Source organism: Phyllostomus discolor, chromosome 4 (assembly GCF_004126475.2).
Source record: "Phyllostomus discolor isolate MPI-MPIP mPhyDis1 chromosome 4, mPhyDis1.pri.v3, whole genome shotgun sequence".
NCBI lineage: Eukaryota > Metazoa > Chordata > Mammalia > Chiroptera > Phyllostomidae > Phyllostomus > Phyllostomus discolor.
In genome coordinates this window covers 114198530-114226316 of record NC_040906.2, presented here as the reverse complement: position 1 = coordinate 114226316, position 27787 = coordinate 114198530, and the positions used below count along the sequence as shown (strand labels likewise).

The following is a 27787-nucleotide window of genomic DNA, read 5'->3' as shown; positions in this document are numbered from 1 at the left end:
CACTGCGCAGGCGTCCGGTGAAGTCACGCCCACTGCCTTGATTAGCTAGCACTCCCGACGGAAGGAATACGCAGGCGCCTTCTTGACGCGTCGGACGCCTCGGTTCAAACACCTCCCAGATCATATTACTACGCAGGCGCTAACTGGCTTTTTTGCCAACTTCCCTCCCACTTCTATGCGGCTACTGGAGGCACACCCCTGGGCTAATGCGCAGGCGCCGTCCCTCCTCGCTCGTGGTTGGCTAGCTCGTTACGCAAGCTCGGGTCGCGGCGGGAGACTCCACGGTATTTACCGCCGGAAGTTTGGCGGCCGTCACCAAAGAGTGCAGGTTCCGCTAGCTAGCTAGAGAGGCTTGTTTCCTTGTCGCCTCGGGGTGGTGGGCGGCCATGTTAGGTGCGTGTTTTTAAGGGCTATGGCGGGATTGGCTTCGCGGCTGGTCTCGTCGGTTGCTCCCCACCTACCAGGGCGGGATTTGGAGCCTTTCCCCGCGGGGTGGGTTCTCTTAACGACCGACTTCAGGTGAAGGGTAACCCCGGTACAGTGGGCCTTTGAGCGAGCTTCCCCGCTCCTTCCCACGGGACGGCGGGACAGGCAGGCTCCACACCCTCGCTGACCCCCCCTAGGGTATCAGACAGAGTGGGAGGCTTCTGTAGATTCCTCCCTTACACACCCCCTCCCTCCTAAAAAGAGGGGAGGAAGCTTTTCTTGTGGGTCCACCTTTTTTCTGCGCCGGGCGGCACACTCCCTACTTGCGGTTTCAAGTCCCTCCTTTTTTTCTTCTAGGCCAAACCCACCGAGTTTAAGAACTGTCCTAAACCCGCCGGGCACGGAGAAAGGCGGTGTGTGTTAGGGCCGCCTTTAGTTTGCCAGTGGAGCTAGCGCTCCGGGAGAGCGCGAAATACGAGCGGGGCACGTTTTTTTGTGAACCTAAGGCTTTTTTCCTCTTCCTTGCCTCAGAAGAGTTTTGTATTACTGCTTACAGGCTGGACGAACTCACATTTATTGATAAACGTTGGGAGGAAAAATAAAGTGGGTGGTCAGGGCGATCTGAATGTAGTCTGCCTAAGCATTTTTCCTTCCTTTTTCTTTCTCCTAGCTGAGGAAACATTTAAATTTTGGAGGTAGCAACTCGATATCATGGCCGGCAGCCCTAGTGAAGATGGAGAAGGAAGCAGAGTGCGTAATAACTATTAATTTATGGTGAACTGAAATAAGAGTAATTGAGATCAAACGCATAAACACTTTTTAATTAAACCAATAATTGAATTGTCTTTTCTCTAGCTGTTTTATAATACAACCTAGGCAGACACCGGCCATCACTTTTCTTTTTACACATGCTTTAATTTGTAATGGTTAACTCCTTAAATTCTGACGGTTTGGCTTTAAATCAAGAAGGTGGGGAGGGGTGGCAGACCGTAAAGGAAAACAAAGAAATAGTTTAGTATTTTTCTGTATCTAATAAAAATTTTCTTTCCTTTGCACATTTTAGATCACTTATGTGAAAGGAGACCTTTTTGCATGCCCCAAAACAGACTCTCTGGCCCACTGTATCAGTGAGGATTGTCGAATGGGCGCTGGGATAGCTGTACTCTTTAAGAAGAAATTTGGAGGGCTGCAGGAACTGTTAAATCAACGTGAGTTCTGGAGACAACTTTTATGCCTCAGAGCATCTTTTGACGTCCTGTTATACTTTAATTATTAAACAAGGCATACATGTAAAGAAGGTGTTCTTAACCACTGAGTACTTTTAATTCATCAGATTTTTTTTTTTCTCCACAAAAATAACCTCTAGTTTGGGTCCCTGTCACACTAAGCTTGACTTCTAAATGCTTCTTATTTCTTCCTCTACCATAAAGCCCAATTGATAATTCTCCACTTCTCTGAAAACCTTAATAACTCTGAAGTGCTTTGCAAATCCACAGGTATTAGCTTGGCATTCAAGATCCTTTGTTCATCCGTATTGTATTTAGTAGTTCAGAATCCTTTGTTACAGACCCTCTTCCATCACTTTCTACCAGTGATTTTAAACGAGAGATGTGTATCAGAATCACGTGGAGCTTCTCAAACAGCTGCTGAGACCACAGTCCAGGCTGAATCAGGATCTCCACTGGTGATTTCGATTCCAGCCTTTAAAAAACAATTTCTATTTTGTATTGTAGTTAGTAGTTATATGTAAACATAACCCCTTCTCTTGATTGGAAACTTATGATTAGGAACCTTTCTCTATACCTATGTCCCCCATAATTATGCTTAAACATTAACTCTTTGTATGTACAAAGATTATTGTTGAATGAACACAACTGGCAAAGGAAAAATGTGAGGAAAACATGGTTGAGAAAATGATTAAGAACGTGGGAAGCTAAGGAATACAGTATTTAGGAAGGCTGATAAAGAGCAAAGTGTTCATAGGAGACAATAGGTTTCTTGAGAGTTGAAAATGTTCTGAGGTAAACATCTGTAAAGATTTTTTAAAATCTAAGAATGGAGATCTGTTTTGATTTTCTTTTTTCTTTCTACTATTAAATAACTTTTTCTTAGAAAAGAAATCTGGAGAAGTGGCTGTTCTGGAGAGAGATGGGCGATATATATATTACTTGGTAAGATGGGGCCAATTCTCAATAAGTTTTAAGGATTGGTGATCAGATAGGCTACACTGAATTTGTGTTGATTATGATATTCCATTCTAGACAACCAAAGATGTTGAAAAGTTTCTGATCTCATACCAACTCATGTCCAGTGTTGATGGCTCTTTGGACCTTTGGGTTAGAAAGGAAATTGCATCCTAGCTCTATGGGAAAGAGTGCTATGATATCTACTAAAAGCCTTTGTTCTAAGACTTGCAAAAGTTAGGGAGGTCTTCCATACTTTAGTTTCTTCCTTAACATAGTGAGATAGAAAAACAATAATGTGTCAAGAGACGGATTGCCCAACGGAGTTTTTCCCATTCTTCCCTATCAAATGCACTCCATTGCTTTTGTGCCTTCTGCCTCAATGTGGGATTCTTCCACCATCCAAATGGTCTTCAGTCCTGGAAAGAGTGTGGCTTATTGGTGATGGTGCTGGGTAGCTTACAGGTAACCCATTACAAGGATTTGGATAGCAGACTAAGTGGGGTCATTTGAATGCTGTCTTTAAGGCTGATGTGACTCCAGTATTATTTGTAATGCTACCAGTGTATCTCTGTTCTTTTAAAGAGAAACAGAAAGCAAGCAAGCATAATTTCTAAATAAATAGGCTTAACAGGAAATTTTCAGGTGGTTTGGGTTCTTCCTTATTAGATATGTAGCAGCTTATCTCTTGAAAGAGGCATAAAGACTTGTACCTACTTTGCTTACAAACAATACACAATAGGCACAGTCTGTAAGCCTCCTGGTCTTGAGAAAAGGAAAGATTATGTACAAGGCAGTATCTGGGTTTCTCCAACCCTATTTAGTTGATTTTCCTGAGGGCCTCCCATAACTGGAAGGAACATTATGACATTTGTCATCACTGCTATAGACTATTCTGTAAAAATACATTTCTTGTATTTAGGATGTTGGGACAATGTGATGACTTTTCTTGGGCTATCATTTTGGACTAATAGAAGTTTGAATTTTTTTCTTTGTACTCAGATTACAAAGAAAAGGGCTTCACACAAGCCAACTTATGAAAACTTACAGAAGAGTTTAGAGGCCATGAAGTCCCATTGTCTGAAGAATGGAGTCACGGATCTCTCCATGCCCAGGCAAGGAAATACAGGGCCCTAAATGAAGATTTAATTGATTGGTGGGGCTTATTTTCTTACCCAAAGACAAATGATTTAAAAGCTTAACCTAAAACATAGACTGAAAGGTAAACAAATTTCAGAACTTTAAAAAATCACCAGTGAGTCCTAGTTGGGTAGCTCATTTGGTTAGAGCAGTGTCTCAATACACAAAAGTTGCAGGTTCTATTCCTGGTCAGGGGCCATGAAAGAATCGCCAGTGAATGCATAAATAAGGGGAACAAGAAAATTATGTTTCTCTCCCCCCCCCCCTTCCTCTCTCTCTAAAAATCAATAAATTAAATTTTTAAAAAATCACCAATGAACCAGTTGTCAGACCTTAGGCCAAGGCATACCATGGGTCTTAGCCTGGGTTGAATGAATGAGGATAACTAACTTAAAATACACACTTGCCTCAACCTACGCAGTAGAGGGGAACTGTTGTTCAATCACATTTGTTAAATTTCTAGTATCCTCTGCTTGAAGCTTAGCCTTTTTTTCTGAAGCAATGTAAGTTTAAGAACCAAGACCAAGCAAGTGTGATTTCCCTCTGGGCCACTTCAGGTGTCCCAAACCTGTTAATTTTGTGCAAAGAAAGTTGTAAATGATCACTGTCTTTTAAACTTCATGCTTGTTGGTGGTCACCTTGGGCAGTAGCTAGAGAATATGTTGCTGATGTAATGTCTTAGACTCTGTTGGGAACTTAAAGAAGGATGGGGTTTCAGTATCCCCTTTGCTGTGTCTTAGGAAATAGGCTTGGGCTTACCTTTCCCTGTCAGCCTAGATTTGAGTCAGTGCTGACTATACATACAGGTTTATTCGAAGCTCCAAGTTACTTATGTGGCTACAGGGTCCCTCATCTTACATTGGTCCTTTATGTACTTACAGATTACATATCAGAAATTTTTTTTGATTACAGTTTTTTTCAGGGACTTACCACATTATATGCAGTTAGCAATTTTAATCCTCTCTTTTTCCCCTAGGGATGTTGAGGATCAGTCAAGTAATATCTTAGAAGAAAGGTGCTAGGTAGTAGAGTTTTGTGGGTCGAGTAAGGTTTTTTACCAGGGTATTTCAAAGACCTGAATTGCAATAATCTTGGCATTTCTCAACATTCCATCTTGACTTCTTTTTTTTTGCAGAGTTTCTGCTCCTTGACTGTCTTATCTTCCATAAATTTCTATTATAAGTGTGTTTTTTAAATGCCAGCCTTTCCCTGCCTATCCACAGCTAGTTTTTGTAAGTAGACATAGAAGGATAGTGAGTCTCCCATGTCACAGCAGTTATACATTTATAAATGTTGCCTGAAATAATTGGGAAGTGGTAACCAGTAGGCAAAAAAGAAGTGACAGCTTTGGAATATTAGAGCTGTTTAGAAACAGCCTTGGGTGACTCAACAGGAATTAACTTCCAAATTCCCACCATGGCTGCCGGTAAGTGAAATCAGATAATGTGTTCTTATGCTTTGGTGAATGTAGTCTAAAGGAGGAGGGAAAGAGTGATTTCCTAGATACCTTCATCACAACCAATGGAGATGTTTTGTCTTTTTCAGGATTGGGTGTGGTCTTGATCGTCTGAAATGGGAAAACGTATCTGCAATAATTGAAGAAGTGTTTGACGCAACAGACATCAGAATCACTGTGTATACACTCTGAACAGATGAGTGTTTTGGATGTGTCCGTGTTTTCCTGTATCATCCCTACTGGGCTATGTGACTGGGCAAACTGACCTAAAAAAATTGTCAGAGGAAAGTTTCATTTGAAGTTGCCTGTGTTACAGGCAATGGTTAGGTTTCTGTATTCCCATGAGTGGACTGAGACTCTGGAGGAGAGATTGCTTGGGAAATGTTACTGTGACTTTCCTCTTTTCTTTTTTTTTCTTTTTAGGAAGGTAGGTAATAAATAGCCTAATAATAGTTGGGGAACCAGATGTTGGGCCAGAGGACCTCTGTTTTGTTCCAGGATGCTACCTGATTTGTTTGGCTTGTCACTAGGTGGCAGCATTGCTTCTACTCTACTGTTATCAGAGAAATTTCAGGAAGGATGCACATTTCAGTTAATTTTGCATCTTTTGGCATTCGTGCATTTACTTAGTATTATCCTTATGTCATCAAATTTATCCTAGGAGAGAATTTTGAGGGTTTTTTGTTTGTTTAAATTACAAAAGTGGACTGTTTCAACATTGTTAATAAGGAATTCATAGAGACCAAAAAATTGTAAAATAAATATTTTTTTCTTGGGCTACAGTGAGGTTCTGTACACATGTCTGTCTTGTTCTGGACTTGGATAATGGAGAATTCACCCATAACTTGGAAAAGTCAGAGAGGGGGTCCAATGGGAAGAGTGGCCAGGTGAGAAGAGTGGACAGCAATGATGGGTCAACATACTGAAAAGGCAGGTTTTTAGAATCTCCTCATGGGAAACTCTTATGTCTACTACACAGTGTCTGTGATTGAACCTGTCTGAATTTAATTATGAAACAAGTAATACATGTTAATGCCTGGCAGAATGCTTAGTGCAGAGATGACTCAGTTCTCAACAAAATCCATATGAATCTTCTAAAAAAAAAAAAAAGACCCACTTTCCCCCAAATTTTATTTTGGTACTTGGGGGGTTAGGGAAAATGAGTACGTTTCTTTGTGTTTTTAAGCTGGGGGGGGTATGCTTATGTGTAACCAGCTAAGAGAGCAACACTTTGCTTGTGTTTTTGCAGCGAGAGAAACAGGTTCATGGATTTATCCAGTGGTTCAGTAGCAGAGGTATTGGGAAAGGTAGTGGTATTTTTCTCCCCCACCCCAACCCTCTTACTGTGGTGTTACGAGTTAAAACAGCCAGACCTAATACTGATTTTTCTCCCTTGAGTGAATTCCTGGCCTTCATGGGACTTGCTTTTCCAAGTGTGAAAGAACTAGATTTTAGAATGGGCTTGTTGAAACACTAGGAGAGCAGTGGTTAAATATAACCTTTGTACTTCAGACTTATGTTCTTATCTCACATTGCATCCTGATATGAGGCAGCAGTTTCAAAAATGCATTTCATGTATTTTGTGCCTTTGTGTGGAACAAACAGGTTCTTCATGTTACTGGGGTGGGGTAGTGCAAGAGCAAGTTCATTTTCAAACTTTCAGATTAAAGCTTTTCTTGAAGTTTTGCTTCTGTGCATTATTAATAAAATTGAAGGGGAAAAGAATGTCTGAATACACAAAACTGAAAATGAGAGTGAATGATGAGAGGAAACTTAGAATTAAAGTATTTTACTAATTATGTAAAACGTTGGTATGGAAGGCTCCTATACTGAAAGGAATTAGGGTGAATTTTTATATGGAGTATGAACCTTGATGACTCTAATAACAGAGCTTAGTCTTGTGGAGGACTGGCTGTAAGGAATTCTGGGAGTCAGCGGGGATGTGATAACATGCTTTGTCGTTTGCAGATAGTCTTGGGGTCAAATTCCGATGACTTATCACACTCAAAGCCTGGGGGAAGGCATTGCCTTGATAGTCAGAATGAACACGTTATTCCTGGAAACCAAGTTAGAGTTTGGCAAACACCCAGAAATTCACATGTGAAATTTTACTTTTATAGGACTGAAACCTCTTAAGAAATGAGACTTTTACATCAGCCTGCCATCACTATCAAGTACCACATGTTGTCTACCCTTAAATTGTGTATCTGAACATTGAAATGCTCCTACTTCTCACCTCTGATTAATTAAGAGGCTAATTGTTTATTAATTGGATGTTGGGACATGGATATTTTATATACAGATTTTCCATACCTTTTGTCTTACCCTCTATCATATACTTTGTCTTTAGAGAAGGCAAAAGGCACTCAAGGAATCTCAGAAGAAAACATTTTGCGGAGGTCAAGACCAGGATGAGAAGTCTACATGAGAGAGCACCCTGGGTTGCCTAAACAAGTCCCGGTTTAAATCTCCCTCCATTTTATGTGTGGCTTGGTTCCTGGCTTGGGAAACCCTATTCTTGGGACTTGATCACTGTCCAGAGTTCTAAATGTCCAAGTTCCTTAAAAAACCTGGTCGCAGAAAAAGCACACCATTTCTTTTATTGTTGCTGCTTATTTTTCTTTAGAAAAAACACAAATGCATTTCCGGACATATTTCAAAGATCTGCACAGATCTTGGGTCTGAGGCTCTGCCTTAAGCAGCCCATTTTGGGGAATGGTTGGAACCCTCAGCCCCATGATGCCTGGTGCTCATCTTTGGTTGCTATTTCTCCTCGCAGCTCACTTTTTTTCCTGAGAGCAGCCTTAGAGAAAGATGCACAGCTAAGGTGATTTACACCATGAGAAGTGTATTTTGAATCCTCATAGGGTCTTGGGCAGCAGGATTGGTTGGTGTCGAATGGTGTCCAGCTCCAAGTGGTATTAGGAGGTCAGGCATGTCCCAGATGGCCATACCTGTCACTGCTGTCTCCTGGCAGCAGGCAAACCTTGATGAGAAAACAGAAAACATGTTACTGAGAGCCCTGCTGGCCCCAAACAGTGAATAGTTCTCTTGTTGAATTAGGGTTTCTGTGTGCCCTCTCCAAGTTCCTGAATTTCTCCATAGTCTGTGACTACTGGTTTACCCGGAGTTGGATTTGTTCCATTTATATTTTGGTATGGTTCGCCCAGAGAAATCCCCAGAACAGGTCTGCTTGACTGTCGGAGTTGAATACATGGTTAAATGCTCGTCTGTTGTGTTTTTAAAGAGATGGAATAAGAAATAGGAAATCTTTCTCTAATGAATGCCCATTTCTTGGGAGTATTTTAATTAAACAGAGTTGTTCTTTTGGGCTTTTAGATAACAGCTCTTTTTCATGCCAGTTTTTTTTTTTTTTTTTAACTTGGTACATTTTAACCTTTTCCTTCAGTAACATGAGCAACTCAAATAGAATACAGGAAGTATGTTAACAATGGGTCCAGAAAATACAGTTATGTACACTAATGGAAAGAGGTTTATAATGTGGAACATGTCCAATGATATTAAGAATGATTTGACTTAGAAATGGACTTTTCTATCAAACCAATTTATCTATTTTATTTCTGTTTAGATTAGCATAAGGTACAACCCTCAATTATCCAAAATTGAAAGCTCTTTTAATTCTTGAAATGTTTATTTTTATAGCAGATTTAGCTATCTAATTTGATTTAATGGGGAAAAAAACAAAAACAGCACAAATCCCCGAGGACTTGCTAGTTAGGCAGCTCGGAGAAGTGGCCCATGACTCTGAAAGATGTTTAAGAAGCAAGTACACTAGGGTTACAATTAAGCTACCAGTTATCACTCTGTAGAATCTATGTAGGGTTTATAATTACAGTGATGGTACTGACACTAATAAAATCTTCAAGGAATTTAAAAGCTAATTTTGAATCTTCAGAGGTCACCTTGAGAAATCTGTTTTTATTATCACTCAGAGTGGCGTTTTATTTTATAGGAGCAGAGTACCACGAGACATTACCTGACCAGTCTCACTGAAGTCAACGAATGGGTCCTGCTATTTGTAAGAAATGGCTGAGAATCCTGCCTTCATGGACTGGCACATGCTCAGCTAGAGAATTATCGGGCTCCCTGAGTGCATGTCTAATAGCAAACACCTCTGCCAACATCAAGCTCCAGAACATTGATATTTTCAAAACATGTTTATGAAGTGACATCTCTTAAGAATAATAGTGAGAGACCAAACATAAATTGAATCTTCACAGAAGCATGCTACTTTTGTGTTTTAGTAATATGTGAGTTATTCCAGTATTAAGGTGGTGAAGACCCTTTCTCTGTTACTGGAGGACTTTGAACAGCAACTCACGCCTTGTAAAGGGACTTCGTCATAGCATTGTTGGGGGGGAGCAAAGTAGATTAGACCAAACTCAAAAGAAGGTAGTAAAGGATTCCTTACCCTCTTTCCTGAGGGTGATTGGCCTGTTTCCGTAAGAATCTAATTTACCCTCAGCAAGAGGCCAAATTGGCCTTAATTGTGCCCTAATTATTTAAATAGCTAATTTTTTACTTCCAGTTCTATCCCATCTTGATATCTGCAGGAGGCTACTTCTGAACTGCTGCCTAATTTACAAACATCTTTTTAACCCTTTAAACATTCCTGCATAGAAGAACTTGTTGCTGTATTATCCCCATTCCCGCACTTGGCATTGTTCTGAGTTCCGAGGTCTCCTCAACATAAGAAAAATGTTCTTACATTATACATTCATGCAGCAATTATTGGTCTCCCTCAAAGAGGAATCATTTATTTGAAAACATGAAAGCTTCTCTGGCCAAAAAAAGTTGAGGAATCTCAAAGGTATCAAAAGGGAAAAAAAAAGGCCCACCCCCAGGAATGAAACACCCGATTTAGAGGAAAAATGGAATGGTGGGGTTGCAAATAGGGATGGGAGCAAGGTATCACCAACGTGTCCAGAGTTAGTGATTCTGGAAACACGTACATGGGGGCATGGTTAGGGGATTGGAATACATTTGAAGCTGTTGTTCAATAGCAGGCTCTCCCACCATCAAATATTTCACTACAGTAAGTCCCATCGAATCAAGGCTTTCAGATTCCTGTTAACCTTAAGTATTGCATGTTATGGGGAAAGTTTATCTGATATGAAAGTGTAGGAGGGAAAGGATTTAGGGAGAGGAATTTCAAGGAAATAAAAGGAGACAGGATCTAAAATATTTTTACAGTCATCCCAAAGCAGAAAAATGAAATCCTTCCTTGTGAAAATCCGACACCACTGGTTCCACCTAATCTCAAACGACCCAATTAATGGAGTAATGGTACCATGACTCACGTGAGGCTGTGCCCAATTGCCTACTTCAGGATGTCAGCCAACTTTTCCTCGTAGTACAGGAAGTTCTCCTGAATGTCCTCCCAGGGCTCAAAGGCCTTGGATTCGCCCTCTTCCTGCTCTACAAAATTCTGCCAGATGTACTCGAAGTCCTGGGGCTTCATGATGCGCAGTTTGCAGCCAGCCTCCTTCAGCTTCTTCAGAGCAGCCTGGATCTCGGGCTCCTCCCACATGAAGAGGCGCCCCACCAGAATGAGCAGGCGCAGGTTCTTGGTCTTGTTAAGGGTTTTGATGATGCGGTCAGCACAAGCTGCGCAGGGGCTGGAGGACACGTACCAGGTGACGTTGTACCGCAGGGCCGGGTCTAGGGTTGGCATGACGGTGTTGAAGAAGGCTTCCTCTGCATGGGCAGTTGCATGCTCGTCCTCTAGGTATCCCCGGGATGCCTGCACTTGGCCTCCCTTGTCCTGCACTTCAATCACATAGCAGAGGAAGGTCTTGTTCCTGCCAGAACTGTACTCCACATTCCGAAACTGGAACTTGAAGTAGTTGACAGGCAGCCGCTCCCTGTGTCAAGAGACAAAGGGACAATGATGAGTTGTTTCTAGGGCCAGCTTGGAGTGTGTAGCTATCCAAGATCTCAACATCAGTGACAAAAGGGCATAAAAGATCCCAAAGGGTTTGTAGGAAAGAGAATTTGGAGTGAGGCGTGCATTCTAGTTACCCCACTAGGAGGGGTCTCTAAGCACTCCACCATCTCAATGCAAAACACATACCTACATTTCTAAATCAATGACTAACCTGGCTCTACATTAGAATCACCTAGAAGACCCTACAAACAATGTCTGGGCCCCACACGAAACCAATTAGAACATCTAGTGGGGGCCCAGGCATGAGCATTGCTCTCCAGATGATTCTAATCTGTGCCTAGGTTTGGAAAGCAGTGTTTAAACAGTAACTTTACAAAGTAGCAAGCATGTAAAATTTCTCACAACAGACCAAGACAAAGATTTCATAGAACATTTCATGCTTTCATTCCTTCTCCTTGTCACTCATTTATGTTATATCTTTGGCATGGAATAGCCTACAGTTTGCAGTGCCATGTCCTCCTGGTGACTTTCTCAAGCCTATTGTTTCCCTCATGTGAAGGAAGGGTGGTCACATAAGTGTCCAAAAATTTTTTTTTATCTTTGAGGCCACACTATCTAAAGGTATCTTGATGTGATGGAGCTTGCATATAGTATTGAATCATTTCAAAGTCATGAAAGATTTGGCCTCTGCCCTCCAGATGCTTATAATCTAGCTGGATTCTAGCTGGACAGAGATGATATAAATAAGATGGCTGAAAACAATAGAAAACTTCTACAAATGAGTAGGTAGAGTGAAGGATATATGAAGGCTCTTGAAAGTTTAGCCTTGATTCAGGAGGCAATAGAGAATCGCTACACGTTCTTGAGTAAAAAAATCACGTAATAAATAAAAGTCATGTCCATGGAAGAGGACTGTGGTGCTTTGAGTAGGCAGTGACACTGGGGAAAGCCTGAAATGAAGACAACCCACTTGGTGTCTGAGGAAACCAGACTTGGTGATGAATATGTCCAGTGCCTTCAAGGAGAAGATGCATGATGAGAAAATGAAAGCAGAAGAAAAAGGTCAGGTTTTTTTCTGAAAAGTTTAGTAGTAAGAAGAAGGGGAGGGAAAAGCAGAGGGACTAGAGAGAGCATCAGAGGTAAAGATTGTTTTCATTTTTATGTATATGCATATGTTTTTCTAAAGTAGGAGGATATGTGCAGGCTTGAAGGTCAAGGAGAATAGGGAGGCTTCAACAGGAGAGACTGACAATGCTGGAAGGATCCCTGGCTAGGTGGCTCAGTTGGTCGGAGCATTGTCCTGTACACCAAAAGGGTGCAGGCTGATTCCCCGTCAGGACACATACCTAGGTTGTGGATTCACTTCCTGCTGGGAGCACATAAGGGAGGTAACCGATTGATGTTTCTCTCTCATGTTGATGTTTTTCTTTCTCTCTTTCCCTTTCTTTCTTTCTAAAATGAATTAACAAACAATTCCACCATATCCTCTGGTAAGGATTAAAAAAGAAAGGAAGAAAATGCTAGAAGGGGAGCAGGGGATGAGTACCAAGCCAGACAGGCTGAATGTTCTCTTTTTTAAAAATGTATTTCTGGGGAGCATTTGAGATCTTGCTCTTCAGCATATCTGTTTAGCTCAAATAAGTTCTTATAAAAATAAAAATGTAATCTTTGTGGCTGCCCCAGAAGATACCCTGTGGCAACCATTAACTTTGCTGTTTCTTCTCTCCCTGCTTTCTGTTTCCCCAAAAAGGTCAAAGAGGTCACCTAACTCCCAGGGTTGCGGGGGAGTCCCTGGTATCCCAGGGCCTTGGCTTCTTAATGGTAAGCAGCAGGTGCCAAAGAGCTGAGTAAACCTGAGCTATTTCCCTGCAGTGTTCCCTTCCCCCATCACCAATTCTTCTCTATCCAGGTTCCCATGTCCCTTGCTGACAAGTTAAGTTTCCACTGCAGAGATGGATGTGTTTGAGGATCCAGCCCCAGGGATTCCATCAGGTACTATACTTAGCTCTCTAAGCCCCCTCTGTCTCTGGTTGGATGTGTTTATTATTTACTTAACATTTTGGGAGAATGGATTCCTGATGATTCCCCTTTCCTCTTTCAATTTCTGCTGAAATTAGCTCTGTCTAATTAATCTCGCCTCCCCACAGTCTCCCCACCCCAGACCACTCCTGAACTTTCCTGGTTGCTAAGTGATCCCTTATTTCCCTGGAGTTTTTTTTTTCTTTCCAGGAAGCACAGAGCCTATCTTTCTTGCCCAAACCCTTTTTTGCTTTCAAGACCGTCCAGACCACCCTACCTCACCCCAAGTCTAACCCAGAGTCACTTGTTTGATGGATTCTCAAAAGTCTTCACTAATGTGGTCGATAAGTTCTATGGCTTTAAACAAAACAATGTATAAGGAAACCAATTTTACCATAGGCTAATTAATATAAACAAAACTTAAATTCCTATGGCATCCTTTCAGCATTATAATGAAACGTCATTGAAAGAAACATGGTTATTGGAGGACCTGCTATATTCATGATTGCATGATTGGCTTGGAGGCTTCAGCAATGACTATCTGTGGTCCCCCCGGTTTCCTTCTGGAACCCCCAAAACTATTGCTCTGACTTGGCCAAGTACAGTCTCATAGAGTATAAATTTGGCCCAGTGTGCAATTGTAAGTTGGCTGGGTAGTCTGAGACTGCTGCTTTTCTCTGCCCCTCTTAAGCTATGATGTTTTCCCTCCTCCTCTCCCCTGGGAGGACCCAGAGAAATGTAAAACCCAAGGGAGAGGAAGAAATTTTACCTCTATAAATGCTGTTTTCCAACCCCTCTTGCCAGTAGCCACATGGTCTACCCTGTCCCCCAGCAGAGACAGCAGAGTAAGACAAAAGGGATGCCTCAGGAAGGGCAGTGCTTTCAAAGGCGCAAAGGAAAGTCAGGGATGGTCTTGGCTCTCATCTTTCCTTTGGGCTTCCTCAGGGACTGAGTTTGCTTGGCTTCTCCTTTTAGGTCTTCTGGAAGGAGCAGAAAGATCGAATGAAGTTCTTTGGGAATTCCTACGGGCTGAAACAGCTAGGCCCTTCAGGGGAAGCAGGGGGAACAGCGCTGGCAGAGGCCTGAAAATTCCCCCAGGAGCTAAGCCAACATGGTTGTCTCTGGTGATATTACAGAATCACAAAATAAGTCAAGGCTATTATGCCCACTAGTAGAAGGAAGGAAATAGTGACACTTTTTAGATAATCACATTTTTTTTCTAGTAGCGTGACATGATATGCGTGAGGACCATATTCACTTATACTCTCAACCTCAGCAGATATTTTATGGCCAAAGTGGGAGGTGTGTGTGTGGACGTTGGAGTGGTGGACAGGACAGAGATGAGGTTGACAGATTTTTATGCCTGGGCTCAGTCACTTCTTCAGACACCAAAACCAACTTCATTATTCCTACTCCTAGCCTCAGACAACACCACTTTAAGCACCACTTCCTCATACTTCATGCAGACAGGGCCACTCACACTTCATCGGCTTAGACCCAGGTTACTGGGCACTGCAATTCTGTAGGCAGGAAACTGAGACTCCAAATATCTAAAAAAAATTGGGACGATGGTCTGCTTGGTGGAGGGGAAGGGATGTGAATAAAACTGTATGTGTATACACCCCCCCCCCACACATACAGACACAGATTTCATACATCCTGAATTTCTCTCCTCATGAAGTTCTCCCTGCAATGAATTCCCTATCCCAACACCTGGCAGAGAGCCCAATGCAATAGGTGCTCATCATTAGTTCATTCCTTTATTCAAAAATATTTATTGAGTACCTCTTAGGAGCTGGGTACTATTCTTGGTAATAGGGATAAAGGAGTTAAAAGGCAAAATCCCTATCCTTGTGGAAGTTAAATACTAGTAAAGGAAATGGGCAGTAAAGAAATGATTCCTATTCAGTAAATATTGGTCAACTTAAAATACTCCTCCTTATGTTGTTTTAGACACAGTGTAATGATACGGAGTCAGACAGTCCTGGGGGTTCATGGTCTGCTCCATCCACTAGCTTTGCACAAATTATTCATCCTTCCAAGATTTGGTTTCCTCATCTGAAATATAGGTTGAGTAATCCAGTCCCTCAGATTTTGAACAACTGTTAACACTCAAGAAGTTAAACCTAGTATTGATGGATGGTGTCCTTTGGGGCTCCAAATCTTATCCCTCAGAGCACTCTCTTAGGTACTACTGAAACTCATCCCTTCTCTACTCTTCCTCATTTTCAGAGGGTCCTCTCAGTGGTGTTCTAGTTTAGCACCTGGCAAGTTGAAAGAAAGAGAAACTGCCCCCTTCCGATTTCTAACTTTGCTGACTTCTGTAAACACTCTCATTATGGAGACTTCAAGAACAAGAGCCGGAAAGAGAGATGGACAATGGCCTCTTTGCCAACGTGAGCTGGCTTGAGCACACCAACTGCAGCTTGAGACCCTTCTTTAACACTGTCTACCATGTTGTTTGTTAATGTTCTTAGGTCTGCCTCTATCCTGAGTGCCTATCCAAATGTGAATCATGACAAGCAGGATATGTGTCTCTCTTTATTCCTACTTGGTACTATCTCCTCCCTTCAGAATGCTGAAAAGCCACCTGCTTTTCTGCTAGTTTGTGGCCCAAGTCTAAGGAGCAGTATGGACAGACCCGTCCCTGTGAAGTCCAGCCAGGAGACCTGCTTGGGACTGACTCCTTTGACTCCAGGGCATCTGGAGAGGGAAGGAGAGGAAAGCCGGCTCTTCATCCTGTCCCTGCACAGACACAGCCACACCTCTGAGCTATTTTAAGCCATCTGTTTACCCCAAGGGGCCCAGGAGGCAGATCTACACAGCTTTTACTTGTGGCCAGAAAACACTCAGGGCCCCACCTCCCTCCTGATCTGCTCTCAGAGCGCCCAGAAAGCTGCCTCTCCCCCAGGCTTCTTTTCTGAGCCTTGGGTCAGGGAAAGCCTCTGAACCACACTACCCTGTAGACAGAGACAGATGGAGCTCTGTCTGGTAAACCTGGGAACCAGAATGAAGAAGAGAGCAGTGGAAAGGGTACTTGGCTGGAATCAGAAGACCTGTCATTTACTGGTTCTGAGGTCTTGAACAGGTCACTCCCTCTCCCTGACTCTCAGTTTCCCCATGGAGAGTGGCAATACTATGTATCCCTCTCCCAGCAGTGTGCTGAGGGTTGAGTGAGCTCAGGCATGTGAAAGTATGCCATGATTACAAAGACCTGGACAGATGTAACCCTTTAGTATCTACCACACTGGGACTCCAAGGCCTATTCGACTCAACAGTCTAATTCTGTTATGGACCTACACTGCCCCTGTGCTGAGGAGATCACAACACCGCACAGAGTGTGTGTGTGTGTGTGTGTGTCTGTGACTCGGACAGCATGGTGGACCAATGTGCTCAGGTGTTAGAAACAGAATTTCCTTCCACAGAGAGCTCCTGGAATCAAGGACTCTCTGGCCTGGTGGCTCCAGGCTCTCCCTATGTTTCTGTTAATCTGTGCCCGTAGCTTTTTGATCCCAAGTTGAGGGCGACATTAGTTGGTTGGACATGGGAGAACACAAGTTCAGAGGCTTTATCCTGAACTCTTGCTTTCAGAATTCGGGAGCATTTTCCCTCAGGTCCTCTTAGATATCGGAAAATATCTGAGCTGGAAGGGATTTTAGGAATCGGCTAGTGTAAACTGGTCATGTTACAAATGAGAAAAAGGAGGCCAGGACCGGAAAGCCACTTGCCAAGCTTAAGGCAGCAGGTCCAAATTGCCCCCCAGGGCTCCTCCTGCCTCTTGAAGGCAACACACCTCTATTCTTTCTGAGATTTTCAGTGCCTGTGGGTACTGCTGGGCTCCTGGGAAGAAAACCTTGGGGCTCAGGAGGAAATGTGGCCCCACATATCCCCTTTTTGTTCTTTTTGCTTAGGATCTTAGCAGAGTCTTCTCTGGAAGGGGCACAGAGGAGAAAGACCTCTGGAAGGGGCACAAGAGGAGAAAGACCACTTGGTGTTATTCCTGGAGATGGCACGATGTGGACAAGACGGAGGGACCCTGTATGCAGCCCCCTCCTTGTGGCCTCGAGACCCTTTGCTCTGGGTTCTGGTTCCCACAGGCTGTGGCTGCAGAGGTCAGAACACCTCCTCTGTCCAGAAGCTCCTGGCCCTGGCCTGTTACCTGTGCTGTGACCTCCCTGTTTCCCTGGGGGTGGATGTGGACAGTCCCTGGGGACACTCAGAAAAGATCGAACAAGGACAAAGCTGCTCCTCACTCAGGCTTAGAAAAGAATGAGTCTGTCTTCCCTGCTTTAGGATCTTCTCCTGAGAGGCTCTGAAAGGAACGGCAAGAGACATGCAGATAGAGGAGAGTCCCACTCAGGAGCAGAGAGAGAAGTGGAGAGAGGAGGCCCTTTGGGGCCATATTTAAATGTGCCAGTGTCATCCTATGTCCTTACCAGGTTCCCTGGGACCAAAAATCTCTACCCACAGAGGCAGGTGATGTCCCAAGACCAAGAGGCCTCAGGGGAGGTTTCATTTCCTCCAAGGAGCTACTCCTATCTCCCCTGATGAGAGGGTCTGTGGTGTCACCCCAAGAAGCCAAGCAAGATTTGCTGTGTCCCTGTGCATTCTTACAGTTTGACCCTGACTCCTGCTATTACCATCCTAAATTGGTAATACCAGCCTGTCCCCAGCCTGTGCTCTTCTAGGGAGGATGACCCCAGGCCACACTGGCTCTCACCCTGTGACGATCTCAAAGGGTGGCAGTTCAATCAGCTCCTTCAGCTTCTCTGGGTCATCCAGGTTCTCCAGATCCTCGCCATTCTGGGAGGCAGGCGCAGAAGCCTCAGCGTCCTCTGTTTTCTGGGCCATGGAGGGGCTGTGGCTGGGGAGTCACTGAAAGAGAGAAGAGGCAGCAGTCTGGGCCAGGGCTTGGCAGCAAAGTCCCAAGCAGCTGTCAGCAGCTAAATCTGCTGGGGGATGGCAGGAAGAGGACTGGGCAGGCCAGGCTGAATGTGCTTACCCTTCACCACAGGCTTTATAAGCAAAGGCCTCCCGCCCCTCCCCCAGGCCCTCTCCCTCCCTCTTTTTATAATTGAGTGACAGCAGGCGCCAGGATAGGGGAATGGAAAATCTGGCCATGAGTATCCCCTATTTATCAGTAGGCAAAGACAGGAAGCTGGCAGGTGGGGATGGCTTGACCTGCTCTCCCTCCCCACACATATTTATATTCTCTCACTCCTCTTCTCTCACCTTATATCCTTCTCTTTGTTTCCCACCCAATTTCCCCAGCTCCTTGTTGGGGATGGGTGTTGTGGAAGGGGCCTCAGGGCAGGACCCTGAGATTTAGGAGGGAAGCGCTCTCAGAGGTTTAAGCAGGATGAGGCTGGTGCTGAGGTGGTTGCAGACACCCAGGCCAATGTGCTTGAGGAAAGCTGGGCTCAGGGGGGGCGGGATAAGGAGTGTCAATGTGGAAAGAAAATGTGAACCGATACCCAAAAGGATTAGATGCAAATTTGCCTGTTACGGATGCACAATGCGATGACAAATTTGGGAGCCTCCAGTAGTAACAATGCTGCCTGCCATTTACTACATTTAGAGTTTTTGAAATAGGCCAGACCATGGGTTTAGTGGTTTACATGTGAAATTGGACTTAATGCTCTCAGGTGCCCTGAGAGGCAATGCATATTATCCCCATGTTATACACGAGGAAACTAAGACACACAAAAGATTAAGGGCCTTGCTTGAGTCATAGGCTCATAAGTGGCAGAGCCAGGATTAAAACACAGGCTTTATTTTTATTATTATTAAATTTATTGGGGTGACATCGGCTAATATGATTATTTAAATTTCAAGTATATAATTCTATAATACATCATGTGTACAGGGTGGGGCAAAAGTGGGTCTACACTTGTTCATGTGGAAATAATGCAATGATTAAAATAATAATACAAGAATAAAAATCTGTTTCACATACTCAAAACAGGAAACCTACTTTCGCCCCACCCTGTATATTGCCTTGTGTGCTCCCCTCCCAGAACCTCGTCCCCTGCCGCCATGTATTTATCTACCCTCTTTAACCTCCCTCTCCCCTACCCTCTGGTAAGCACCGTACTGTTGTCTGTGCCTATGAGGGTATTTGTTGTTGTTTTTGCTTGTTTGTTTTCTTTTCTTTTGTTGCTTTCTGTTTTATATCTCACATATGAGTGAAATCATATGGTTCTGATCCTCTTCCATCTGACTTACATCACTTAGATTGACAGCCTTAAGATCCATCTGTGTTGTCAAAAATGACAGTACTTCATCCTTTCTCATGGCTGAGTAGTATTCCACAAATTACATGTTCCACATCTTCTTCATCTGATCATCCACTGGAGGACACTTACGTTGTTTCCATGTCTTGGCCACTGTGAATAATGCTGCAGTGAACATAGGGGCCCATATATCCTTACAAACAAATGTTTTCAAATTTTTTGGGTAGATACCCGGAAGAGGAATTGCTGCTCATATGGTAGCTCTAGTCTTATTTTTTGAGGCATCTCCATACTGTTTTCACTAGTGGCTGTATCAATTTACATTCCCACTAGTAGTATATAAGGATTCCCTTTTCTCTACATCTTCTGCAACACTTACTGCTTTTCTTACTGATAACAACCATTCTAAAAGGTGTCAGGTGGTATTTCATTGTGGCTTGGATTTGCATTTTCCTGGTAGCTAGTACAGTTGAGTGTCTTTTCATATATTTGTATGTCTTCTTGGGAAGTGTCTGATCATGTCCTCTGCCCATTTTTTAATTGGATTAGTTGGGTTCGTTTTTGTTGTTGAGTTGTATGAGTTATTTCTGTAATTTGGATGTTAGCTCTTTATCAGAGGCATTATTTGCAAATATCTTTTCCCATTTAGTTGGTTGCTTTTTTGTTTGTTGAAAGTTTCTTTTGCTGTGCAGAAGCTTTTTAGTTTGATGCAGTCTTATTCATTTATTTTTGCTTTTACTTCCCTTGCCTTTGGGGTCAAATTCACAAAACCCTCTCTGGGACCAAGGTTGATAAGTTTAGTACCTATAGTTTCTCCTATGTATTTTACTAAAACCCAGGCTTTTTATTCCAGAGGCCAAACATTCAACTACAATGCTGTTTCCTCTTAGTCAGTTTTTAAATTCATTTGACAAATATTTATTGAGCATCTACTGTATGCCAGGTGCTGTTTCAGATAGCAGGGACATAGCAAAGAACAAAAACAAATGAAAGTCTGCTCTTACAGAGACTGAAGGGGTTGGACAATAAACAGGATAAGATCATATCACCAAATATGATCTATTTGGTGGAGCTAAGTGCTAAGGAAAAAGATAGGGAAGGGGGACAGAGTGATGATGGAGGGGTGTTCAATTTTTGTAGGAGAGTCAGGGAAGGACTTTGAATAGGAGACAATTGAGAAAAGATCTGAAGGAGGTGAAGGAAAAAATAATATGGCTGTCTAAGGGGAAAGGGCTTCAAGTAGGAGAACAGCAGATGCAAAGGCCCTGATGTGGGAGCAAGCAAGGACACCTATGTGTCTGCAGAGTCCTAAGAGATGAGGCTAATCTCTTAGGAGATTAGCCCTAAATAAGGGCTAAATAGGCTGGGGCCTTATGGGCTCTTTTTCTCTGAGTGAGATGGGAAGCCACTGTCTTTGAACAGATGAGACACACAATCTGACTGAAGTTTTTACAGAATTGCTCAGGCTGCTTGGTTGAGAATAGACCAAAGGTGAGAAAGAGCAGAAGCAGAGGCACTAGTTATAAGCCTCTTGAAACTAATGACAGATGGGGTCCCTAGAGAAATCCCTGAGCTGGCACAGAGCAGAAGATGGATGGATGGTTTACGTAGTTCACATGAGAGGTCCTTAGCAGGGACAGAGGTTTTCATGTTTGGGGCAGTGCAAACACTCTAGAATACTCTTAGGGCTACAGAAGGGTGGGGTCAGGGTCACCCAGAGGTTGAACACAGGAAGGGAAGAACAATGAGGGACTGGGCTGAACGTAGGTCCCAGTGGGATTGGCTGGGAGAGACAAGAAAGTAGAGGACCTTTCTGTGGCCTGGCTAGAGAGTAGGAGTCAGGGTGGTCTGGAGGATTTTGGGCTCTCTTCTCCAGAGAATTCCGAGCAGCCTGGTGCCCAAAGATGCCCAGGTATTTTTGTTTGCCTGGAATGTTTATACCTGTTGTCCAGGCATCATTACTACTACTGCCCCTCACACCCTGAATTTGGTCTAGTATAGACAAAAACTATATGGTCACCCTACCTATTGGGTTTATTACTAAAAACATTCTTATCCAGAGGCTTTTTTTCAGGCATATTTCCAGGGCATAAAGCACAGAATAATGGTAGGAGAGCCTGTGTCCACAAAGAAAAGGCAGCGTTAGCTGATAAACAGCAAGCACACATTATTATTATCATCACACGAACACCCAGCATTTAAATGCAAAAGTTGGCTTCATTCTTTTACTTGATCCACATTTATTGAGCGCCCCTATGTGCCAGGCACTATAGTAAATACCAAGAATACAGAGATGAAGAAGACACTGCCTCACCAGGAGCTCCCAGTCTTTATGACGTTTGCAGCACCATCAAGCAGTCCATGTGCATTATCTCATTTAGTCCTCACACCTGTCTCACACCATTGTGTATTATGGGCCTTGTTTTGCAAGTTAGGGACCTGCAGCTCGGAAAGGTGAAGGGATTTGCGCAAGATTACACAAGGAGGTAAGTCCAGGTCTTCTGAGCTTAAGTTCTTATTTCCAGAGCTGCACCCAGCTAGCTCTGATGAATTATCTGTATACTATTATCAATGTCACAGCTACAGTGATGTGCTCAGTTCAAGAGAGGAAGAGTAAAATGTCTGGGTGGTGGGGAGGGGTCCTTTCAGTTTGCTGTTTCCCTATGGGAAAGACTTCTTCCCTTGGCTATCACGTGTAACTCTGGATTGGGGGGAAAAGAAGAAAATTCCATGTTTATATCTCCACCTCAGCACTTGATTCACTGAGTGATTTTGGCCAAATCAGTTAGCACCTCTGGGCCTCAGTATTTGCACCTGTGACACAGGTTGAGCTATTGCTCTCTATCCCAGCGTAGTCAAAGGGGTGGAAATGAGGAAGCAGGGCTGGCTCCCGGGGACCTGCAGGGAAAAGATGAATAATATGGTGAAAATGTTTTGACTGCATGGTGTTGGGAGGTGGTGCAGAAGTGGTCCCAGGCTGGTCCTCTCTGAGGAGGTGACCTCTCACTCCCACCATACCTGTATATAGTTTTTCCTTTGACACTTGAGTGAGTGCCCTAGACCTTCCCCTGGACTGATGACTGACAGCTTCCTTTTTTTTTCCATTGCTCCTTTCCAGTCCCCCTCCCCCCATCACTGGAGGCCCTCTGACAGCTCTGGCTATTTATGGCACCTCCTGGGGACCTGAATTCCTGGCTGGCCCTTGTCTCTTCTTTCCAAGTAAGACCAGTTTCCCTTGCTGGGCCCAGAATGCAGCAGCTAATATGGGGGATCAGATACCAGGAGGAGCCAGACTCCTCCTCCTGCAGCTGCCACCAGACTCTTTTTAGGGCAGGCATTCCCAAACCCCCGCCCTCAACCCCCGCAGTGGTAGCACTACTGAGTAAGTTTCTATCAATATCAGCTTCCCGAAAAAAAGGGAACTGGGAAATAAGGTATCTAAGAGCTTATAAAGAGTCAGTGGGATGCTGGGATTTGAGCCCAGGTCAACCTCCAAGTTCTATGCTTTTGCCACTGTGTTATCCTGCCTGGAATTCAGTCACAGTGAGAGCTGTCACTAGCACAGCCATAACTGAGAACCTGACACTGGTCGAAGCAGGTCACACAGATTAACTCATTTCATCCTCACAAGGATGTCAGGGTGGGTTGTAGTATTATCCTCATTTGTGTGTGTGTGTGTGTGTGTGTGTGTGTGAGGATATTGAGACCAGAGAGGTTAAGAGACTTGCCCAAGGTCATATAGCTAGTAAGAGCTTTGTGCTTCCATAGTCATGCTAACCCCCTCACCATTTAGTCCCTACTGCTACCAGGACTCAGGGAGGCCAAGCTCTGAGGGAAGAGGGACAAGAAGGGGACTTGGAGAGAAGTTCTTGCAAGCAGATTGGGCTCTGGAAGCAATTGGTAAATGAGGGAGGGGGTGTGTAGGGGGTATAGGCATAGAGACACCAGACAGCTGGTGAGTGGGGATGGAAACCAAGAAGGGAATTCTCCCAATCTGTCCCTGTGGGCACTAGTGCCCTCTGTCCAGGTGGCAGTGGCTGGAAGGAGCTTGGTTAGGCCAAGAAGAAGCCACAACCTGCCTCTCCCTGTCCCATTTCCCATGGTCATTTCAGGAAATATTTGGAGGTGCTTGGAGGGGGTGGAGGAGGAGGGAACAGGGCCAGGCACAGCTATTTCTTGGGTCTGGGCTAGATGCCGAGCTGCCCTCATGGGGAAGGCAGTAGAGAGGCCAGGAGGGGGCCGGTGGAAAATAGTATCCTCACCAAGGGAAGGTTTAAATTCTCACCCTGTGAAATAAGACACCTCGGGAGCATGCTGTTGGAGTGGGCGCTTTATGTGCAGGAACAGCTGGGACCCCAACAGCACGTTGCCCCAGAAACCCAGCTCGAGAATGCCAATTCCTTGGTCACTACTGAGACGAGGTACACAAACAACAGGCTGGACACCTCCTGGCGGACAGGAGCCTGCCGCTTCCAGCAACCGCTCTGTTGACATAAACATGGGAGTGTCCAAAGCTTTGGCTGGGTAGGGGGAGGGGCCAAGGGTCTCCCAGAGTCTGAGGCTGAGATCAGAGAAAGCGCTAGAATTACATGGGAGGTCAGGATTTTCATTATCCTCTTACGCAGGACACAGCGCTTGGCTTGCCATGCAGAGCACATTACTCTGAGCCAAATGGTGACACCCAGGACTTTAGTCCTGGTTACCTTGGTTCTCCATTCTGGTGGCAACTCCCAGAACTGCCTGGCTCCCTTTTCGGTGTCTTTGAAGAAAGTAACCTGATAAGAATCATACACATTATGGTGACTAATAGTGTTCCTCTTTGAAGGGGTGTTTGCAGAGTACAAGAACCTGCTGGGAGAAAGCGAGAAACTTAACAATCAACTTTTGACTCAGAGAATTTCCTCCTTGCTTGTACATTAGGAAAGAGCCTTAAGTGTGTAAAGGGTCCTTGTGAGCCAGGAAGGGGGCAGGGGTCTCCGTGGACTCTACCAGAAGATGAAAGAGGGCATCCAAACGACAGGGGCTCCCATCCAAAGCTAGGCTTTGTTTGAATGGGTAACTGTGAGACACTATGGAGGATCATCAATAAACCCTTAAAAAGGCCTTGTGCTTGCTTTTTGGAGCTACAAGAAAGGGGACCTCTGGAAAGACCAAAATTGGGCTTGGTGTGCAGGGGAACCCTACGTGATAAAATGGATGGTGGCCACCACAGAGGAAGATAGACTTTGGAGTCCTGGCTGGGACTGACATTACAAGGTGTGGTGGGGGGCTTACCTTCCACCATAGCATCACTCAACCGGCCTGTAGAGAGGTGGGGCCAGGGATGCACAGAGAAAACCCTTCTTGCACTCTGCCCCACTCTCAGCCCCACCAGCCTTTGTCCACTGGACATGTCCCCATCAGTTTGCTCTCCTCACCTCGCCTGTGGGTGTCTGTATCCTGCAGATGTTGGCAAAGGGATGAAAAATGAAGGGTTCAGGGAAGGAAAAGAGAAACTAGAATACAGTAGAATGAGACATACCACCTCCAGGGCTGCTATTTTACCTGGTGCTGCCCCCCACCTCTCGAGACATTGGGTGGGACAGCTGCATGGTGGGAGAAGAGCTGTCTCTCCCCTCCCCACCCAATAAATCATCTTCAGACTCATGTGCCCACTCAGGGGCAAATGGAAAACACTGCCCAAGGACAGAGAAACACACACACATGATTTGGATTGTGGAGTCCTGGGACACGTTTGGCAAAGACAGGAGGCAGCTCTGACTCTATTTAGGCACAACTCGAGGTAACAAGAGAGGAGGGGCTGAGGACAGTGTGTGCTCCAGGCCAGGTTCAGGACTGGGAGGTGGGGTAGAGGAGGAGGCCCAGGCAGGCTGGAAGACTGGGGGATTAAAGCCTCCCACCCAGGAAACAAGGCAATGGTGCAGAGGAGGATTTTAAGAATGACTTTGGGGTTAGATGTTGAGAGTTTGGGGTTGAAATCCTGCCCTTTCCAGCTGTTCCTGCACAAAGTCAGGAAGTCCTTTAGTTTGGCTCAAGCCATGTCAGGTAGTCATGCTATTCCAGGGCTTGGGACACGGCCCAAATCAAGCTTCCTTCTAGGGCCAACTTTCTGAAACTGGAGGCCTCCAGCACCCTGGCTTTGTGACATGAGCTCACCCTGTAGAGGTCAAAGTCACATGATAGGCATGGTACATCTTCTTGGAGGGTCAGTTTAACTTTTAGACTTAGTTGATAACATGAATAAAATTGGTAGCACATATTTATGATGCCTATGTGAGATGATGATGATAATGATAATGACAAATACCTCTAGAATGTTCACTTGTCTGAGATCACACAGCAATAGTAGAGCCAGGATAAGAACCCATGCAGTGTGGCTCCCAAACCGCCCTCAATCAATATTTATAGATTACATGAATAAATGGAGTTATAAATTCAACTAACACTAACTGAGGTGAACATGTAAGAAAAAGAACCAGTGATGCTGTATGTTTGGCACTGGCCAGGCTGGTCCCCAGATCTGAGGGCAGCTTACTCACTCTACAGGCTCTTAGAAGTTTGGAAGTACTGCAGGGTCTTGAAGCAGGGTGGGTCTCCAAGTGTCATATGAATCAGGACCATGTGTGCCTTATAAAAGGGTGGCCTCCTGGGTTCCCCTCCTAGAAGAGCTAACATTTGTTAAGCACTTTCTCTGTGCCAGACATCTTTTTACTCATTATCTCATTTATTTTTCCCAACAATTTTGTGAGGTCCCCATTTTACAGATGAGGAGAATAAAGCACAGGCAGTGAAGTAAGTTGCACCAGGTTCTAGTTAATAAATGACAGTATTAACTCCAAGCCCGGATTTTTCTGTCTCCAGGGCCAGAACTGCAAACCACTGCATCCCAAGGGCCTCATTACCCCAGATGATCTGCTTCCCTGGGTCTGCAGTCCAGGTCTCAGCAAGGGTCCCAGGAAGTCACTGGGCCACACTTTGAGAAGCTACATCCTGTGGTAGCTGTTCTCAGTCTGGCTGTACTTTAGGACCACCTGAGAAATTTCAAAAACTATTAATGCCCTTTCCTTCCCCAAAGAGAGGCTTTGTTAATTGGCCCAGAGTGGGGTGCAGGTCAGCATTTTCTTTTAATGGAACAAGGTCTTCATTTAATTAATTAATCAACTAACCAACCAACCAATCACTAAATGAATCAGCAAAGATGTGTGAAAACCTGCTCTGTGCCCTGTGCCACACTGGGGCTGAAGATACAAAGGTTGGAGGGACCCTGCACGTGTGTGTGCCCTAGGAGTGCAGGTGACCAGCCTGCCGGCTGGGCAGAGCATGCCCTAAGTGTGGAGGTGGGGTGGGTGCAGATTCTTTCCAGCTGTTCTTCCTTGTCAAGGTCCACAAAGAGCCAGGCTCTCCAGATGATGACATCCTTCTGACTTCTCTTTCTGTGGGGTCCTTGACCCCTGTCTGAAAAGACATGGTTGGGTCCAACCCCAGAACTCAGGTTACAGAAACAGGTTGTCAAAGCAAAAAGGGCTCCAAGAGACCCTCTATGCCTGGAGCTCTCAAATTTCAATGAGCGGCTGACTAAAATGCTGGGAGCTTGTTAAATCTAAAGATGCCGGGAGCCCATCCCAAAGTTCTCACTCCTAGGTCTTGGGTGGGGTCTGAGGAATCTGCATTTTTAATAAGCTCCCCAAAGGCTCTGATTCATGCTCAGCAGTGGTTCTCAGGGGGCCCACCCTTGGAAAACCTGGTCAATATTTTTATTTTTATTTTATATATACATCTTAATCCTCACCTGAGGATATATTTATTGATTTGAGAGAGGGAGAGAAAGAGAGAGAGAGAGAGAGAGAGAGAGAGAGACATCATTAGTTGCCTCTTGTATGTGCCCTAAGCAGGGACCAAACCCGCAACCTTTTGGGGAACAGGATGATGCTTCAGCCAGTTGAGCCACCTGGCCGGGGCCTGGTCAGTATTTTTAAAAGCTCCCAGGGCAAGGTGTGTGGGCCTTCCAGCTGGCCTTGTTTAGGCTTTGGGTAGGCAGCCACAGGGGCAGTCACCGCTAGCTACCATTAGGGCTTTGAAACAAGAAGAGATGAAAACGAGAGGCAGGAAAGACTGAAATGAAAATGCCAATGAGCAGGTTTACAAAGAAAGAAGCAAGAGAGAAGGCTGGACAAGAAGTTCCTACTGAATTCACTTGTCAGCACTGAACCTTAAATCTCCCTATTCACAACATTTTTCCCCATTATAATAGTTATTAATTGATGTAAAGAATTAATAGTATAAGTATATGAAAACAAAAAAATCTATAATATTACTTATAATAATTACATAAAGCCTTAGTATGGCATATATAATGTATAATATATCTTATAACCATATTATATGGTAAATATGGTGATTAATATGATTAATGTAATATTAA

General features: G+C 44.3%; 2 protein-coding genes across 6 annotated transcripts; one reads left to right on the top strand and one right to left on the bottom strand.

Annotated features, from left to right (window-relative positions):
• The first annotated feature begins 81 nt into the window (after window positions 1-81).
• OARD1 (O-acyl-ADP-ribose deacylase 1) lies at window positions 82-6000 on the top strand. 5 transcript variants are annotated; one of them, XM_036024083.1, is made up of 6 exons: window positions 82-284; window positions 1097-1176; window positions 1490-1634; window positions 2539-2597; window positions 3612-3724; window positions 5295-6000. In XM_036024083.1, exons 2-6 carry the CDS (start codon window positions 1138-1140, stop codon window positions 5395-5397), a joined length of 459 nt encoding a protein of 152 aa, XP_035879976.1. In that variant the 5' UTR covers window positions 82-284; window positions 1097-1137; the 3' UTR covers window positions 5398-6000. The 5 variants fall into 5 exon arrangements, with proteins under 5 accessions (XP_035879976.1, XP_028366671.1, XP_028366673.1 ...); XM_028510870.2 differs by having other exon boundaries at window positions 282-393; XM_028510872.2 differs by lacking the exon at window positions 82-284 and adding an exon at window positions 376-519.
• A 978-nt stretch (window positions 6001-6978) lies between these two features.
• Window positions 6979-18146, bottom strand: APOBEC2 (apolipoprotein B mRNA editing enzyme catalytic subunit 2). Its single transcript, XM_028510269.2, has 3 exons — window positions 17853-18146; window positions 10527-11090; window positions 6979-8191 (listed from the first exon to the last, which is right to left on the bottom strand). The coding sequence occupies exons 1-2, from the start codon at window positions 17981-17983 to the stop codon at window positions 10547-10549; spliced, it is 675 nt and encodes a 224-aa protein (XP_028366070.1). The 5' UTR covers window positions 17984-18146; the 3' UTR covers window positions 6979-8191; window positions 10527-10546.
• Window positions 18147-27787: the final 9641 nt, after the last annotated feature.

Bases quoted from the DNA above. Each gene is read 5' to 3' on its own strand.
- OARD1 (XM_036024083.1), top strand. From the start codon at position 1,138: ATGGCCGGCAGCCCTAGTGAAGATGGAGAAGGAAGCAGA. The intron at 1,177-1,489 runs GTGCGTAATAAC...TGCACATTTTAG, and splicing joins AAGATGGAGAAGGAAGCAGA to ATCACTTATGTGAAAGGAGA. The intron at 2,598-3,611 runs GTAAGATGGGGC...CTTTGTACTCAG, and splicing joins GGCGATATATATATTACTTG to ATTACAAAGAAAAGGGCTTC.
- APOBEC2 (XM_028510269.2), bottom strand. From the start codon at position 17,983: ATGGCCCAGAAAACAGAGGACGCTGAGGCTTCTGCGCCTGCCTCCCAG. The intron at 11,091-17,852 runs GTGAGAGCCAGT...CTCTTGACACAG, and splicing joins CCCTTTGAGATCGTCACAGG to GGAGCGGCTGCCTGTCAACT.